We start from the raw sequence: 17,183 nt of genomic DNA, 5'->3' as shown, positions 1-17,183 counted from the left end.
CTCGATTACTCTACAAGGAAAATACAAGGTAAAGTGCATAATCATTAACAACAATGTGTTTAGTAAATTAATTTGAAAACAAATTAAGAGTTCATCAGAAGAGTGCATTCCCCACAGATTGTAGAAATTAATCTTATGCCTACGTCAGGCAGTTGCAAAGACCATTTTACTAATAGAAAGAGGACTTTTTAAATGGGATTCAAATGAAATTTTAATTAATGTAACTATGTGGATGGCCAACTCCGCAAATGGTCAGAGTGTGCAATGCATTCTGAAGCAGGATTTATTCAGCCCTTTGAGCCTGCTCCACTATGATCAGAACCGATCACCTAATTCAGTACCCTGCTCCCTGTTTCTCCCTATGCTTTTTGATCCCCTTAGTCTTATGAATTTTTTTCTTCATTTTTGTCGGAAGTCTTCAATGCTTTTGCCTCAACAGTTTGCTCTGGCAGTAAATTCCACTCTCAGAGTGAAGAAATTCCTCCTTAACCCTGTCAGAGTCATAGAAACAGGTCTTTCAGCCTGCTGTACCTATGTCAACTAACGAACACCAAACTACTGTGGTACTATTTACCCTCACTTGGTCCCTAGCCTTGGGATTTTAAATGCTCATCCAGATGCTTCTTAAATGTTACGGGAGTACATGCCTCCACCCTGCCCTCTACATTCAATAGCACTTCCAATATTTCTGCCACCCTCTGGATGAAAACATTTTTCTTCAGATCCCAACTAAACCACTACTTCTCACCTTAAACTCAGGCCCTCTGGTATTGGACACATCTGTCTAGGGCCTCTCAATTTTGTATAGCTTGATCAAATCCCTCCTTAGCCTCCTCTGCCCCCAACCTATACAATCTCACCTCATAACTGAAATTTTCCATCCCACACAATATCCTGATGAATCTCTTTTACATCCTCTTCCATGCATTCATGACCTTCCAGAAGTGGTGACTAGACCCACAGAATATTCCACCTGCAGACTAACCAATACTCTATGAAGTTGCAACAAGACTTCCCTACTCCTATATTCTCCACCATAGCTAATGAAGGCAAGTATCCCAAATGCACTCTTCAACACCCGGTCTGTGCTTTAGGGAGCTATGGACTTGTACACCAAGGTCCCTCTGGTCCTCAGTCCTTTGTGACCTACCATTCACTGTGTACATCCTTCCATTATTAGACATCCACAAATGCATCACTTCACACTTAGAACAAAGAACAATTTTAAAACAGTCTTCACTTACAGGATCCATATCTCTTTAAATCCTTCCCATTCATGTATTCATCTGGGTGCTTCTTAAATGCTTCTATTGAGTCTGTTTCTACCACCTCCTCTGGCAACACATTCCAGGCACAGCGAATCTGTATCTCCTAGGAAGTGACACTCTACCACTGGGGAAAAAACCTCATACTTTCCACTCTTTCCATGCCATACAAAATCTTACAAAATTCTATCAGATCACCCCTCAACATCCTGCATTCCAGTGAAAACAAACCCAGTCTATCCAACCTTTCTTCATAAATAAAAACCCGCATACCAGACAACTTCCTGGTAAAACTCTGGTCCCCTCGCCAAAGCATTCACATCTTTCTGGTAGAGTGGTGACCAGAACTGCACACAATATTCAGAGTGCAGCCAAACTGAAGTTCTTTAAAGCTGCAGCATAACTTGCCTTTCCTTATACTAAATGCCGTGACTCCCTAGTCAGGTCCACACCCCCCACCAACCCAACCTTCATTCCCGGCACCTTCCCCTGCAACCGCAAGAAATGCAAAACATGCGCCCACACCTCCCCCCTTGCTTCCCTCCAAGGCCCCAAGGGATCCTTCCATATCCACCACAAATTCACCTGCACCTCCACACACATCATTTACTGCATCCGCTGCACCCGATGTGGCCTCCTCTATATTGGGGAGACAGGCCGCCTACTTGTGGAACGTTTCAGAGAACACCTCTGGGACACCCGGACCAACCAACCCAACCACCCCGTGGCTCAACACTTCAACTCCCCCTCCCACTCCACCAAGGACATGCAGATCCTTGGACTCCTCCATCGCCAGACCATAGCAACACGACGGTTGGAGGAAGAGCGCATCTTCCGCCTAGGAACCCTCCAACCACAAAGGATGAACTCAGATTTCTCCAGTTTCCTCATTTCCCCTCCCCCCACCTTGTCTCAGTCAAATCCCTCGAACTCAGCACCGCCTTCCTAACTTGCAATCTTCTTCCTGACCTCTCCGCCCCCACCCCCACTCCAGCCTATCACCATCACCTTGACCTCCTTCCATCTATCGCATTTCCAATGCCCCTCCCCCAAGTCCCTCCTCCCTACCTTTTATCTTAGCCTGCTGGACACACTTTCCTCATTCCTGAAGAAGGGCTCATGCCCGAAAGGTCGATTCTCCTGCTCCTTGGATGCTGCCTGACCTGGGCTTTTCCAGCAACACATTTTCAGCTCTGATCTCCAGCATCTGCAGTCCTCACTTTTCCCCCATTATAAAATCAAACCAAACATTATGCTGCAGTTTTCTATGTAGCTCAAAAATAGCCCCTTCAGCCCACCATGCCTTTGCCAACCAACAAACACCAGACTATACTAATCCCATTTACCTTTCCTTTGTCCATAGCCTGGCATTTTAAGTGCTTTGTCCAGATACTTCTTAAAATGTTGCGAAAATAAGTGCCTCCACCACACTCTGAAGCAGCGACATTTCATATTTCTACTACTCTCTGGATGAAAAACATTTCCTCAGATCCCCTTTAAACCACTTAGTCCTCACCTTAAACATACACCCTCTGGTCTCAGGACACACCTGCTATAAAGGAAGAGATTCTCACGATCTACACAAAATTGTCTAAGGGCTTTTGCCCGAAACGTCGATTTCGCTGCTCGTTGGATGCTGCCTGAACTGCTGTGCTCTTCCAGCACCACTAATCCAGTACAAAATTGTCTATTCCTCTCAATCAGATTTTCCCCCCCTCAAGCAAACAAACCTAATCTATACAGTTTCTCCTCATAACGGAGACTTTTCATCTGAGGGAACATGCTGATGAATTTTTTTCAGCACCTTCTCCAGTACAATTGCACCCTTCCAATAGTGTGGTGACCAGACCTGCACACAATATTCCAACTGTCGCCAAACTAATGGTTTCTAAAGTAACAAGACTTCCTGGCTTTTGTATTCTGTGCCCCAGCTAATGAAGGTAAGCATCTTCTGTACCTTCCTTGTCACCCTATGCTTCCAAGTATTGATTGATCCTGTCCCTCAGAATAATTTCCATTGATTTTCTATTTCCTAGCCAGTGACACTTCTATCCCATGAATGAACTGTAAAAGGATTGCCAAGGAAAATGGGACTTGATGAGAGTTAAGCCTTATATAGCAGAATTTTGGATACCCTTAAGTTTACAGGGGACAAAGTTGAGGAAATCAGACAAATGTTTGACTTTTTGTTTAAACACAGAGACACTGCATAAAGATTTTTACAATGAGAAGCTTTGATTCTCTATTTGGTCTCTGAAAGAATAAACAGAAATCAAACTAAGATGATAATTTTACCATGGTTATTTTGCAGGTCTTGACTAGCAACTTACCTGGATAAGTGAGGGGTGATGCCTGTGGGTAGGATAAAGATGGCAAGGGAATATATGATGAACAGGAGAACTCTGGGAAGTGATGAGGATATGAGGGACCCTAGTTTGCATGTCCATAGGTCCCTTAAGATAGCTGGACAAGTGGATAAAGTGATCAAGAATGCACATGGGATACTTGCCTTTATTAAAAGGAAGGAAGAGTTTAAGAACAGGCAGCTGATGCTGGAACCATATAAGATGAAGGTTAGGCAATAGCTAGAGTATTGTGCGTGTTTCTGGATCCAAATGATAGGTCAGATATTACTGCAACAGAAAGGATGCACAGCAGATTTAAGAGGATCAGTTCTGATGAAAAGATAACTGGACCCAAGACATTAACTCTGCTTTCACTCCACAGATGCTGCCAGATCTGCTGGGTTACTCCAGCAATTTCTGTTTTTGTTAAGAGGACATGGCATGGGATGAGCAGTTTTAATTATGAAGAGAGATTGAACAGACTCTGATCGTTTAATTTGGAGCAGTAGAGTTTGCGTCGAGGGATGGAATCTGGAACTCACTGGTCTTCCAGACTGATAAAAGGTAGACATCCTTATTTTTGACTGATACAGACTCAATGGACATTTTTCTGTGCTGCAGACCTTCATGACGATGACTAAAAACTGTAGTGTGCATCCTGAGGTTTGCTTTATGTTTTCAAGATATTTTATTCCATATTTATATTAGGCACCTGTCCATAAGTTGAAGATGTCAACAACATCCCCATTCTACAGCCTTATTAACAATGATCAAAACCCTGCTTTTGTGCTGTCAGACCATTAATTTTGTTTAATTCACAGGTCTAAGCCAACTAACTCAACTTTTATTTACATAGCAAGCGTGAGGGGGGGGGCAGAAGAGAGAGAGAGAGAGAGAGAGACAGAGAGAGAGAGACAGAGAGAGAGAGACAGAGAGAGAGAGAGACAGAGAGAGAGAGAGACAGAGAGAGAGAGAGACAGAGAGAGAGAGAGACAGAGAGAGAGAGAGACAGAGAGAGAGAGAGACAGAGAGAGAGAGACAGAGAGAGAGAGACAGAGAGAGAGAGACAGAGAGAGAGAGACAGAGAGAGAGAGAGACAGAGAGAGAGAGACAGAGAGAGAGAGACAGAGAGAGAGAGACAGAGAGAGAGAGACAGAGAGAGAGAGACAGAGAGAGAGAGACAGAGAGAGACAGAGAGAGACAGAGAGAGACAGAGAGAGACAGAGAGAGACAGAGAGAGACAGAGAGAGACAGAGAGAGACAGAGAGAGACAGAGAGAGACAGAGAGAGACAGAGAGAGACAGAGAGACACAGAGAGAGACACAGAGAGAGAGAGAGACAGAGAGAGAGAGACAGAGAGAGAGACAGAGAGAGAGACAGAGAGAGAGACAGAGAGAGAGACAGAGAGAGAGAGAGACAGAGAGAGAGAGAGACAGAGAGAGAGAGAGACAGAGAGAGAGAGAGACAGAGAGAGAGAGAGACAGAGAGAGAGAGAGACAGAGAGAGAGAGAGACAGAGAGAGAGAGAGACAGAGAGAGAGAGAGACAGAGAGAGAGAGAGACAGAGAGAGAGAGAGACAGAGAGAGAGAGAGACAGAGAGAGAGAGAGACAGAGAGAGAGAGAGACAGAGAGAGAGAGAGACAGGGAGAGAGAGACAGAGAGAGAGAGACAGAGAGAGAGAGAGAGAGGGAGAGACAGAGGGAGAGACAGAGGGAGAGACAGAGGAGAGACAGAGAGAGAGAGAAAGAAAGAAAGAAAGAAAGAAAGAAAGAAAGAAAGAAAGAAGAAAGAAAGAAAGAAAGAAAGAAAGAAAGAAAGAAAGAGAGAGAGAGAAGACAGAGACGGGGGCAGGGGTGAGATTTGCTGCTCACTAAACCATGCCGCTGCATTCAAAAAAGGAGAGAGAAACACTTAAACTAAGGAACAACTATTCATATTTTGTGCTTCAATGTGATACAGGGTGGAAATAGGAGAAGTAAAAATAACTTAATGTTTTCTATAATAGAAATATTCAAATATTCAAGAAAATTATATTGTTTTATCGTGGGGTAGTACCTGCATTCTTAACAAAGTAGAATGAAAGAGATTCTCGGTTTCTTTCAGCTGATTGAGCTCTTCATTAGTTGGAGGCTTGTACAGCTCTCTTTTGTTTAGTTTAACAGCTTCTATTACTCCAACATCTTTTGGCTGTTTGTTTTTCATGACATTCCTCTTTTTTCCAGGATTTTTAATTTCTTTTTCCTCCATCTCCTCATCAACACTGCCGTCGTCTTCATCTTGGAATTTTTCTAAATCCTTTAAAATTAAGGCACAGAAAATTAAAAATACAATGTCATAAAATACATACTCTTAAATTAACAAACAAGACCAAACATCTGCTTCACATGGCCCATGCAGCTCGCTGTTGCTGTACATTTGAACTGAGAATATTGCCTGACTCTTGACTTTTGTATCTACTCATGCTTGACCCTTCAAAATTGCAAAAAAGAAACCGGAGAAAAGTACCACTATAAGCACAGAAGTGATGCCTTACCAAAGACATTCCTACCTTTATGAAGTCAGAAGTACAGTCTTCGCCAATGACAGTAACATGTTCAACAGCACTGATAACTTCTCACTGACCAAAGCAGTGTCCAAATGCAGCAAGACTTGGGTAACTTGAGCTGACCAGTGGCATCTAACATTCATGCCACACAAGTGCCTGGCAATGGCCATCTCCAAAAACAAAGAATCTAATCACAGTCCCCTGACATTCAATGGTGTTACGATTACTGAACTTCCTCAGTATCAACATCCTGGGAATTACCATCAACCAGAAACTGAACTGGAATAGTCATATTAATTCTGGGGGAGGTCAGAGGCTAGGAATTCTGCTGAAAGCAACTCACTTCCTCTATCCCCAAAGCCTATCGACGATCCACAATACAAGTCAGGAGTGCAATGAAATATAATCCAGTTGCCTGGAAGAGTGTAGCTTTGACAGCAAAGAAATTTAACATCTAAGAGCCTGCATGATTGGCAGCCCTATAGTAGTAGTGTTGTCCCAGTCAAACTCATGTTGCCTGTCATCAGAGTGTGTGGCTACTAAGGATAGCTGGTCATGTCATTTCGTCAATTCAGAAATGTGGCTATCAGTTCAGAAATGTTTCTGATGTGTGACAGCCAGACTACTGCGACCACTAGGACTCATAACAGCACACAAACCAACAGCACTCTCAGACAACAACTCACCAGGACGAAGGACCCAACACCCAGCATGAGCAAAACCAATGTAGTGTACAAAATCCCATGCAAGGACTGCACAAAACACTACATAGGACAAACAGGAAGACAGCTAATGGTCCGCACCCATGAACACCAACTAGCCACGAAATGACATGACCAGCTATCCTTAGTAGCCACACACTCAGATGACAAGCAACGTGAATTCGATTGGGACAACACTACTATTATAGGACAAGCCAAACAGAGAACAGACAGGGAATTCCTAGAGGCATGGCACTCATCCACAGATTCAAATCAATAAGCACATCGACCTGGACCCAATATAACGGCTACTGCAGCGGACAGCTGGAACTGACAACCGGAAGCGGCAGATACAAATCACTATAAATGCTGGAGGAAAGATCACAGAAGCGCTTCACAGGAGGCTCCCAAGCATTGAGAATGTCACCTAGACAGGGGACGAAACGTCTGCAACACAAATTCCCAGCTCGGCGAACAGAACCACAACAACGAGCACCCAAGCTACAAATCTTCTCACAAACTTAGAACTCTATCCCTAATAGCAGGATGTCCCCTTCACCACATGGATTGCAGAAAGTACCTCACCTCCACCTTCTACATTGTAATAGAGAAGTCCAATAAATGGTGGTTAAATCACACCCCATGATTGAATAAATGAAACTAGACATTCAGCAATTACAAGCATGTAAGCAGAAAGCAAGGAAAGGTAGCAGACGCTATTCTCTTCAAGGTCATATTAAAATGATACTGGATGTAGTGAACAACTAAAGAAGAGGAAAGACTTCCATTTATATAGTGCTGTCCGCAAATCTCAGGACATGAAAAAGCAGTTTACAGCCACTGAAGTGCTCTCTTGTATAGGGCAATCAGTGTTGCAATGTCAAAACTAAGAATCAATTTTCACACAGGAAACTCCCCGAGACAATAGTGTGATAAAAACTGATCATCTAATCATTAAGATATTCATTGAGTGACAAGTACTGCCAGGACACTGGCGATAACTCCACTATTCTTCTTCAAGATAAGTAATGGAATTTTTTTTCACTTGCACCTTAGTACCAAAAGTGGGATTTTATCGTAACGTTTCAGCCATAAGACGGTAAAAAAAAAGGAATCTGTATTTGGAAAGGCAAAGACTGATTAGGAATAGTCAGCATGGCTTTGTGTATGGGAAATCATGTCTCACAAACTTGATTTTGTTACTTCTCCTAAAAACTGAGGAGTGATGAGGGCAGAGCGGTAGATGTGATCTATATGGATTTCAGTAAGGCGTTCAACAAGGTTCCCCATGGGAGACTGATTAGTAAGGTTAGAACTCATGGAATACAGGGAGAACTCGCCTTTTGGATACAGAACTGGCTCAAAGGTAGAAGACAGAGGGTGGTGGTGGAGGGTTGTGTTTCAGACTGGAGGCCTGTGACCAGTGGAGTGCCACAAGGATTGGTGCTGGGCCCTCTACTTCTCATGATTTATACAAATTATTTGGATGTGAGCAGAAGAGATATAGTTAATAAGTTTGCATATGACACCAAAATTAGAGGTGTAGTGGACAGCAAAGGTTACCTCAGATTACAATGGGATCTTGATCATATGGGCCAATGAGCTGAGAAGCGGCAGATGGGATTTAATTCAGATAAATGTGAGGTGCTGCATTTTGGAAAAGCAAATCTTAGCAGGACGTACACACTTAATGGTGAGGTCCTCGGGAGTGTTGCTGAACAAAGAGACCTTGCAGTGCTGGTTCATAGCTCCTTGAAAGTGGAGTCGCAGGTAGATAGGATAGTGAAAAAGGAGTTTGCTATGCTTTCCTGTATTGGTCAGGGTATGGAGTACAGGAGTTGGGAGGTCATGTTGCAGCTGTACAGGACATTGGTTAGGCCACTGTTGGAATATTGCATGCAATTCTGGTCTCCTTCCTATCAGAAAGATGTTGTGAAACTTGAAAAGGGTTCAGAAAAGATTTCCAAGGATATTGCCAGGGTTGGAGAATTTGAGCTACAGGGAGAGGTTGAATAGGCTAGGATTGTGTTCCCTGGAGTGTTCAAGGCGGAGGGATGAGCTTTTAGAGGTTTACAAAATCAGAAGGGGCATGGATGCCCCTGAGGTGGGGGAGTCCAGAACGAGAGAGCATAGATTTAGGGTGAGAGGGGAAAGATGTAAAAGAGACCTAAGAGGCAACTTTTTCACGCAGAGGGTGGTATGTGTATGGAATGAGCTGCCAGAGGAAGTGATGGAGGCTAGTACAATTGCAACATTTAAAAGACATCTGGATTGGTCTATGAATAGGAAGGGTTTGGAGGGATCTGGGCCGGGTGCTGACAGGTCGGACTCGATTGGGCTGGGATCTCTGGTTGGCATGGACGAGTTGGACTGAAGGGTCTGTTTCTGTGCTGTACATCTCTTTGACTCTATGTGTGTCTTTCACTACCTCAAGTTTTTTTTTGTTCATTCATAAGATTAGAGCAAAACTGGCTCAGCCAGCATTTATTGTGCATCCCTACTTGCTGGGGATCTGGAGTCACATATAGGTCACATCAGGTAAGGATAGTAGCCCCTTTCCACAAAGGACATTAGTGAATCAGATTAGTTTTTCCAGACAAACAATGATTACCAATACAGTCTTAATTCCAGACTTTATTACTCAAATCAAATTCCACCATCTGTCAGAGTGGGATTCAAATTCCGGTTACCCAAACGTTACCTAGATCACTGGATTAATAACACTGCAAAGCAATTGTCTTCCCCACTCCCTTCTCTGGGCATCTTGGAATAGGCAACAAATGTTTGCCGAACCTAAAATGGCTGCAAATTTAAACAAGTGTTCCCAATGACAACAATGCATAATGGTTAAATTTCAGCAATTTGAATTTCTAAAACAAAATTATTGGAAAAAAACTGGGTCAAATACAGATTCCTGGTGCACTAGGCCTTCAACCAGTGTCCAGTATCTGTGATACTTCAGCCAATTTCTTTACATTGCAACATTGTCATGAATCTCAACAATACTTGGTGAAAATTTTTATCTGGAACTTTTTGGAAAAGCAAACACCCCAAGAGAATTACATGGATTACCATGGATACACAGCACAAAAATTGTGCAATTGGTTCTATGTGCTCTATTTGTACAAAGTATTTTTCATTTTTTTCAATTCACTTATGGGACATGTATGCTGCTGGCTGGCCACTATTTATTGCCCATTTCTGGTCGTCTTCAAAAAAGGTGATGGCGAGCTACCTTCTCGAACCACTGTAGTCCATATGCAGTAGGTAGATCTGTAACGAGCTTAGAGATGGAATTCCAAAATTTTGACCCAGCCATATTGAAGCAGTGACCTATTTCCAATGAGGATGGTGAGTGTTTGGAAGGGAATTTGGAGATGGCGGTGTTCCATGTATCTGCTGCCCTTGTCCTTCTAGACAGATGTGGTCATGGGTTTCAAAGGTGCTGTTTAAGGACCTTTGGCAAATTTCTGCAAAGTATCTTATAGATTATACACACACAGCTGCTCCTGAACATCAGTGGTAGAGGGAATGAATGTGTGAAGCATGATGCCAATCAAGGAGACTGTTTCTCCTACATGGTGTCAAGCTTCTTGATATTGGAGCTGCACTCATCCAGGCAAAAGATTAGATTAGATTAGATTACTTACAGTGTGGAAACAGGCCCTTCAGCCCAACAAGTCCACACCGCCCCGCCGAAGCGCAACCCACCCATACTCCTACATCTACATCTACATCTACCCCTTACCTCACACTACGGGCAATTTAGCATGGCCAATTCACCTAACCTGCACATCTTTGGACTGTGGGAGGAAACCGGAGCACCCGGAGGAAACCCACGCAGACACGGGGAGAATTTGCAAATGTGCAAAAAGGGGAGTTCCGCATCTGACTTGTGTCTTGTAAATGGTGGACATGCTCTGGGGAGTCAGGAAATGAGAATTACTTGCCACTGTATTCCTAACCTCTGACCTGCTCTTGTAACAAGTGTTTATATACTAAATTTACTTCAGTTTCTGGTCAATGGTTACCCCAAGGATGTTGATACTGAAAGGTTCAGTGATGCTAACTCCATTGAATGTCAAGTGGTGGCAGTTAGATTGTCTCTTATTAGAGACAGTGATTGCTTGGCATTTGTGAGGCACAAATATTACATGTCACTTGTCAACACAGGTGTTGATATTGGCTAGATCTTCTGGCATTTGAAGATGGACTGCTTCAGTATCTGGGGAGTCACAAGTGATGCTGAACATTACCAATAATTGCACAAACATACCCAGTTCAGACCTTAAAAATGGAGGGGGAAGGTAACTGATAAAGCAGTTGAAGATGGTTAAGCCTAGGACAGGACTCTGATCAATGCTTGCAGAGATGTCCTGAAGCTGAAATAACTGATCTTTTACAACCACGAGTATATTCCTCTCTGCAAGGTAAGACAGAGTGTGTCCCCAATACCCATTGATTCCTGTTTTGCTAGGGCTTGATTTCAAGGGCTGTTACACCCAACTCATCTCTGGAATTCAGCTCCTTTTGTCCATTTCTGAGCCAGTGCTGAAATAAGATCATGACATGATTAGCTCTGGCAGAATCCAAACTGAGCATCACTGAGGTGGTTATTACTGAGCAGGTGCTGCTTGATCGCACTGTTGATGACACTTTCCATCACGTCCCTGATAGTCAAAAGATTGATCGGGTGGTAATTGGCCAGGCTGGATTTGTCCAACTCTGTACAATTCACCAGGCAAATTTCCACACTGTCACGTAGATTTCTGCTCAAACAGCTAGCTAGGACCGAGGCAGCTTTTGGAGCACAAGTCTTCAGTATTATTGCGGGAATGTTGTCAGGGCCCATAGCCTCTGTAGTATCCAATGCCTTCAACTATCTCTCGATAATCACATGGAGTGAATCGAATTGGCTGAAGACTGGTATCTGTGATGTTGGGGACCACTCGAAAAGACAGAGATGGATTCTCCATCTGAAACGCCTGGCTAAAAAGATTGCTGGGAATGCTTCAGCCTTCTTTTTTGCACTACTGCATTGGGCTCTCACCTTGTTGATGATGGAGATATCTGTGGAGCCTCCATGTCCAGTGAGTTGTTTATGTGTCCACCACCATTCACAACTGGATGTGGCAAGACTACAAAGCTCAGATCTAACCTGTAGGTTGTGGTTCTTAGCTTCTGCTGTTTGGCATGCAAGTCGTCCTGTTTGGTACTGTCACCAGGTTGATAACTTATTTTTAGGTACATCTGATTCTGCTCCTGGCATGCCCCCCCTACACTTATCATTGAACCAGGGTGTATCTCCTGGTTTGATGGTGATGGTTGAGTGGGGAATCTGCTGGACCGTGAAGTCATAAACTATGCTGGACTACGATTCTTCTGGAGTTAAGAGCCCATAGCACGTCGTGGATGCCCAGTCTCGAACAGATCTAGCAATTCGAAGACTGATCCATTTAGCACAGTGATAGTGCCACACAACACCATGGAGGGTATTGTCAGTGTGAAGACAGGACTTCATCTCCACAAGGACTGTGCAGTGATCACTCTTACTGATACTGCCACAGACAGGTGCATCTGCAGTAGGCATTTTGCACCCTAAATCTACCATTGCAACACTTGATTCAGTTTTTATTTTATTGCATCGACAATATGCAATTTAACTATATTCTGTGCAAGTGAAGTTCACATTCTCACTACTGCCATAGTAAAGTAGTTTTTTTCTCAATATCCTTGCTTTTCTTGGTGACTATCCTTTACTGCACTGATGCCTAAAAGTTATGTCTAGTTAAAACTCTATCTGGTTCACTAATGTTCTTAAGGGAAGGAAATACACAATTTTTTCCTGGTCTGGGCTACTTGTTTTTCCAGACCCACTTCAATGGGTCTGGACTCAACACTGGAGCCCACCCAGGTGTGTACTCAGCCCCCTATTGTACACCCATGACTGTGTTGTCAAATACCAGACTAATGCCATTTACAAGTTCGCTAATGACACTAGCATTGTCGGTCGAATCTCCAATGGCAACAAAACAGACTTCAGACAAGAGGTGGAAGACCTGGAAAAATGGTGCACTGAGAACAACCCAGCTCTCAATGCCAGCTACTTAACTCTGTGATCTGTCTGTCTTGCTCGCAAGACAAAGCTTTTCACTGTGCCTCGGTAAACGTGACAATAAATTCAATTCAACGTGATTGATTCTTAACAGTCTTATGGACTACTCAGGATGGAAAACATGCTGGGCTAGCCAGCCAAGTCCACATCCCATGAAGGAATTAAAAACACCTTTTTCTTTCTCCAACCTTTTCACTGCATGTTAATTGTCCTTATCTCTCAGCACCTATTCTGATTTCTTTATAATCAGAAATAATCTTCAGATTCACCTCAAACCTTGCTTTTGTTTAATTTAGAGCTTCCCAGTTCCTACTTCTGTTGTTCGTTCCAATGTAGCTCATAAGAATAGTAGGTCACTCAGCCCATTAAGCTAATACTCTGCTTTTCTAATCTTATAAACCAAGTGATTAATTTTATCTATCCTGACATTATACAGTACTCCATCTCTCATCATTCTGCCATTCACGTAACCAATCAATATTACTAATAAAACTGAAATCCCAGATCACAGCCTACCAATTTGTAACTCCCCCAATTTATGATTAGATTAGATGACTTACAGTGTGGAAACACGCCCTTCAGACCAACCAGTCCACATCAACCCTCTGAACAGCAGCAACCCACCCAGACCCATTCCCCTACATTTACCCCTTCACCGAACACTACAGGCAATTTAGCATAGCCAATTCACCTCACCTGCACATCTTTGGACTGTGGGGGAAACCGGAGCACCAGAGGAAACCCACACAGACATGGGGAGAACATGCAAACTCCACATAGACAGTTGCCCAAGGGAGGAATTGAACACGGGCTAACCACTGTGCCACCCTTATGTCTAAACAATTCTGTTCATACAAACACAACTAACTCTAATCCCACGTGTGTTTGTCTGGTTGCCCTGAGTGCAGATTGCAGGTAATGGCAAGGCAGCAGCATCAGTGTAGACAAGAACTGTGATAGACCCAGAATGAGAACTCCAGGGTATAGCAAGGCAGTGGCAGCAGCGAAGCCAAGGACTCCTGATTGCGGTAGGCTCAGAGCTGGGATCTCCTAGTTGACAGTAAGAGAATGACAGCAGCAAGGCTGGGGCTCCTGGCTGCAGGGTAAGTTTGGGTCCAGCACAGGATAGGGCATTGGCAGCCCAGAGAAATGGCACCTGAAGAGTGGCAGTTCCAACACTGGAGGGTCCAGCCTAAGTGGTAGCGTGGGGGTCATTGGTTGGCCGACTCAGACCTTGGGACTCATGGTGGAGGCGATAAAACGAAGATGAACTTTGTTTCAGCTCCATCTTTTTAATCTCAAAATATTTAAATTGTGGCAACACTTGAACCTTTTCACTGTATTTTACTTTGTTGTTTATTGTTGAGTATAAATGACAGTAAGCCATCAATCAGTCTTGCCTGTTAACCTTTGGCATGGAACTTATCAAAAAAATACTTTTTAAGAAATCAAAATTACCCTACACAATTCCGGACAATTAAACAAGGCAGAATTCCAGAAAATGAAACCCAACTGGACCAAACCCCACGATTCTAGGACTACCAAAAATCCATAAATCAGGAGCCCCCCTCAGACCTATAGTCGCACTACCCGGAACACCAACTTTCAGACTGGCCAAAGAACTACACGCAAGACTGAAATACCTAGTAGGTAAAAACGACGACACCAGATTCTGGATTAGCGGTGCTGGAAGAGCACAGCAGTTCAGGCAGCATCCGAGAAGCAGGAAAATCGACATTTCGGGCAAAAGCCCTTCATCAGGAATAAAGTAGCATTGAGTACAAAAGGTGAGTGGGGGAGGGGATGAAGGTGATAGGTCGGGGGCGGGGGGAGGGTGGAGTGGATAGGTGGAAAAGAAGATAGGCAGGTAGGACAGGTCATGGGGACAGTGCTGAGATGGAAGTTTGGAACTAGGATGAGGTGGGGGGGTGGAGAAAGGTGGGGTTGGGGGGGGAAAGAATGAGGAAACTGTTGAAGTCCACATTGATGCTCTGGGGTTGAAGTGCTGTGCTCTTCCAACACCACTAATCCTGATTTACCTAGTAGAAGAGTCACAGCACTCCATCCACTCCACCCAGGAATTCCTAAAAATCAAAAACACCAAAATTGAGGAAGACGAAGCAATGATCTCATTCGATGTAACAGCACTGTTCACCTCCATCAACAAAGGAAACACTTACCACACTTTTAGAAGAGACCAGCACACACACACAAACCACCAATCACATTACCAACGAAAACATTATGAAGCTAGTGGACCTGTGCCTCACCACCCACTTCACTTTCAACAACATAGTCTACAAACAAACCAACAGCACACCCACAGGATCTCCGCTATCAGCACTCAGAGCAGAAGCAGTAATGCAAAGATTAGAATAAACAGCACTACCAACCATCAAACCAAAAATCTGGGTCTGCTACGTAGATGACACATTTGTCATCACAACACGAAACAAGATAGAAGAGACATTTAACATCACCAACAACACCCTCACAGGCATAAAGTTCACCAAGGAGGAAGAAACTGACAACAAACATGCATTCCTGGACGTCTCAGTCGAAAGAAAGGACAACGGAGAGCTACAAACCTGCGTATACAGAAAACCGACACTGACCAAATACTTAACCACACCAGCAACCATCCCAACACACACAAACGAAGCTGTGTCAGCACACTATTCCAATGAGCCACCACACACTGCAGCACAGACAAACTACGCAAAACAAAGGAGAACCACCTATACAATGTATTCAAGAAGAACGAATACTCAAAAGATACAGTGCGCAGATTCCTCAAGAACAAACCACGACAAGCAGACCAAACACAGCCAGAAACCCTAACCACCTTACCATACATCAAAGAAGTTTCAGAAATGACAGCCAGACTACTAAGACCCCTCGGAATCCTAGCAGCAAACAAACCCACCAATATTCTCAAATAAAAACTAACAAATTTAAAAGACCCAGTACATCCCATGGACAAAACCAACGTCATCTACAAAATTCCATGCAAGGACTGTCACAAAGACTACATAAGACAAACAGAAAGAAAGTTAGCCACCAGGATACACAAACACCAGCTAGCCACACAAAGACACGACCCTCTCTCCCTCGTAGCCCTACACACGGATGAAAAAAGCCACCATTTCGACTGAGACAACACACCTATCCTGGTACAGGCTAAGCAAAGTCATGCCAGAGAATTCCTAGAGTCCTGGCACTCCAACCACAACGCCATAAACAAACACATAGATCTAGATGCCATCTATCAACCCCTCAGGAAATGACATCACCACAAACCCCAGGAACCCCATCCAGGACAAACCTATAAATAGAAAGCAGGAGACAACAGCTTCACTTCACTTGGAGGTCGCCACTGATGATGTTGCCTAGCCAGGTAATGAAACATCTAGATATCAAACCTACAGCTCAGCGAGCAAACCTACACCCTAAACCTTATATCTCTCTTCCATTAACTCTCACTTCTGCAGTTTAGTCCAGACGTCCAATGTAGCCAGTCATATCGCAGATTTAATAAGTTCAGTGTTTAATCAGTGATAAATGAAGGAAAGTACTGGTATGTTGAGGTTTGCTTCAATACACGTGACCAGAGATCACTAATAGATTTATACTTCAGCAACGAGGACAGTTATTGCGCAGTGGGATGGGTAAAACATGTGGGACCAGCACACCTGATTTACCGCACGGAACCGGTTCATATTAATAAAAACAGTGCACATACCCCATACTCAGTATCATGGCTTTTTCTCTTCATTCCTCCTGCGTGCTTTTCACTCAACTTTTAACGGCTTCACCCGACCTCCACGCGCTACTTCAACTTCCGATCGCTCCGAGCTGGAGACCCACCCCCTGACGATCTGATTGGTCCAATACCATGAGCCACGCGCCGGTTTCCGGGTACTCTGCCATTCACCTTGTGTCAATCACGTGACGTCAACCACGGACTTCTTGTCGTCAGATCCTGTCAGATTCCATTTGGCTTGTCAATCGAGTGACGTAAGGACCCAATGTGTTGTCAGTCACAGAAAGTGAGGACTGCAGATGGTGGAGATCAGAGTCGAGAGTGTGCTGCTGGAAAAGTACAAAAGCTCAGGCAGCATCCGAGGTGCAGGAGAATCGACATTTCGGGCAAAAGGCCTTCAACAGGTCGATCATTGATGGTCCAACGCTCCAAGGGAACTTCCTGGACCC

General features: G+C 43.9%; 1 protein-coding gene across 1 annotated transcript in view; it reads right to left on the bottom strand.

The window, feature by feature from the left end:
• Window positions 1–16,840, bottom strand: part of nol6 (nucleolar protein 6 (RNA-associated)) — a 135,722-nt gene extending 118,882 nt beyond the window's left edge. The window contains exons 1-2 of the mRNA XM_072572807.1: window positions 16,714–16,840; window positions 5,666–5,905 (exon numbers count right to left, since the gene is read on the bottom strand). Coding sequence (XP_072428908.1) covers window positions 5,666–5,905; window positions 16,714–16,746 — 273 coding nt within the window. The 5' untranslated portion in view covers window positions 16,747–16,840. The remainder of the gene's footprint in view (window positions 1–5,665; window positions 5,906–16,713) is intronic.
• Between the last annotated feature and the right edge of the window lie 343 nt (window positions 16,841–17,183).

This window comes from Chiloscyllium punctatum, chromosome 1, assembly GCF_047496795.1.
Source record: "Chiloscyllium punctatum isolate Juve2018m chromosome 1, sChiPun1.3, whole genome shotgun sequence".
NCBI classification, from domain to species: domain Eukaryota; kingdom Metazoa; phylum Chordata; class Chondrichthyes; order Orectolobiformes; family Hemiscylliidae; genus Chiloscyllium; species Chiloscyllium punctatum.
The sequence above is the reverse complement of the archived record's forward strand: the minus strand, read 5'-3'. Positions and strand labels throughout refer to the sequence as shown.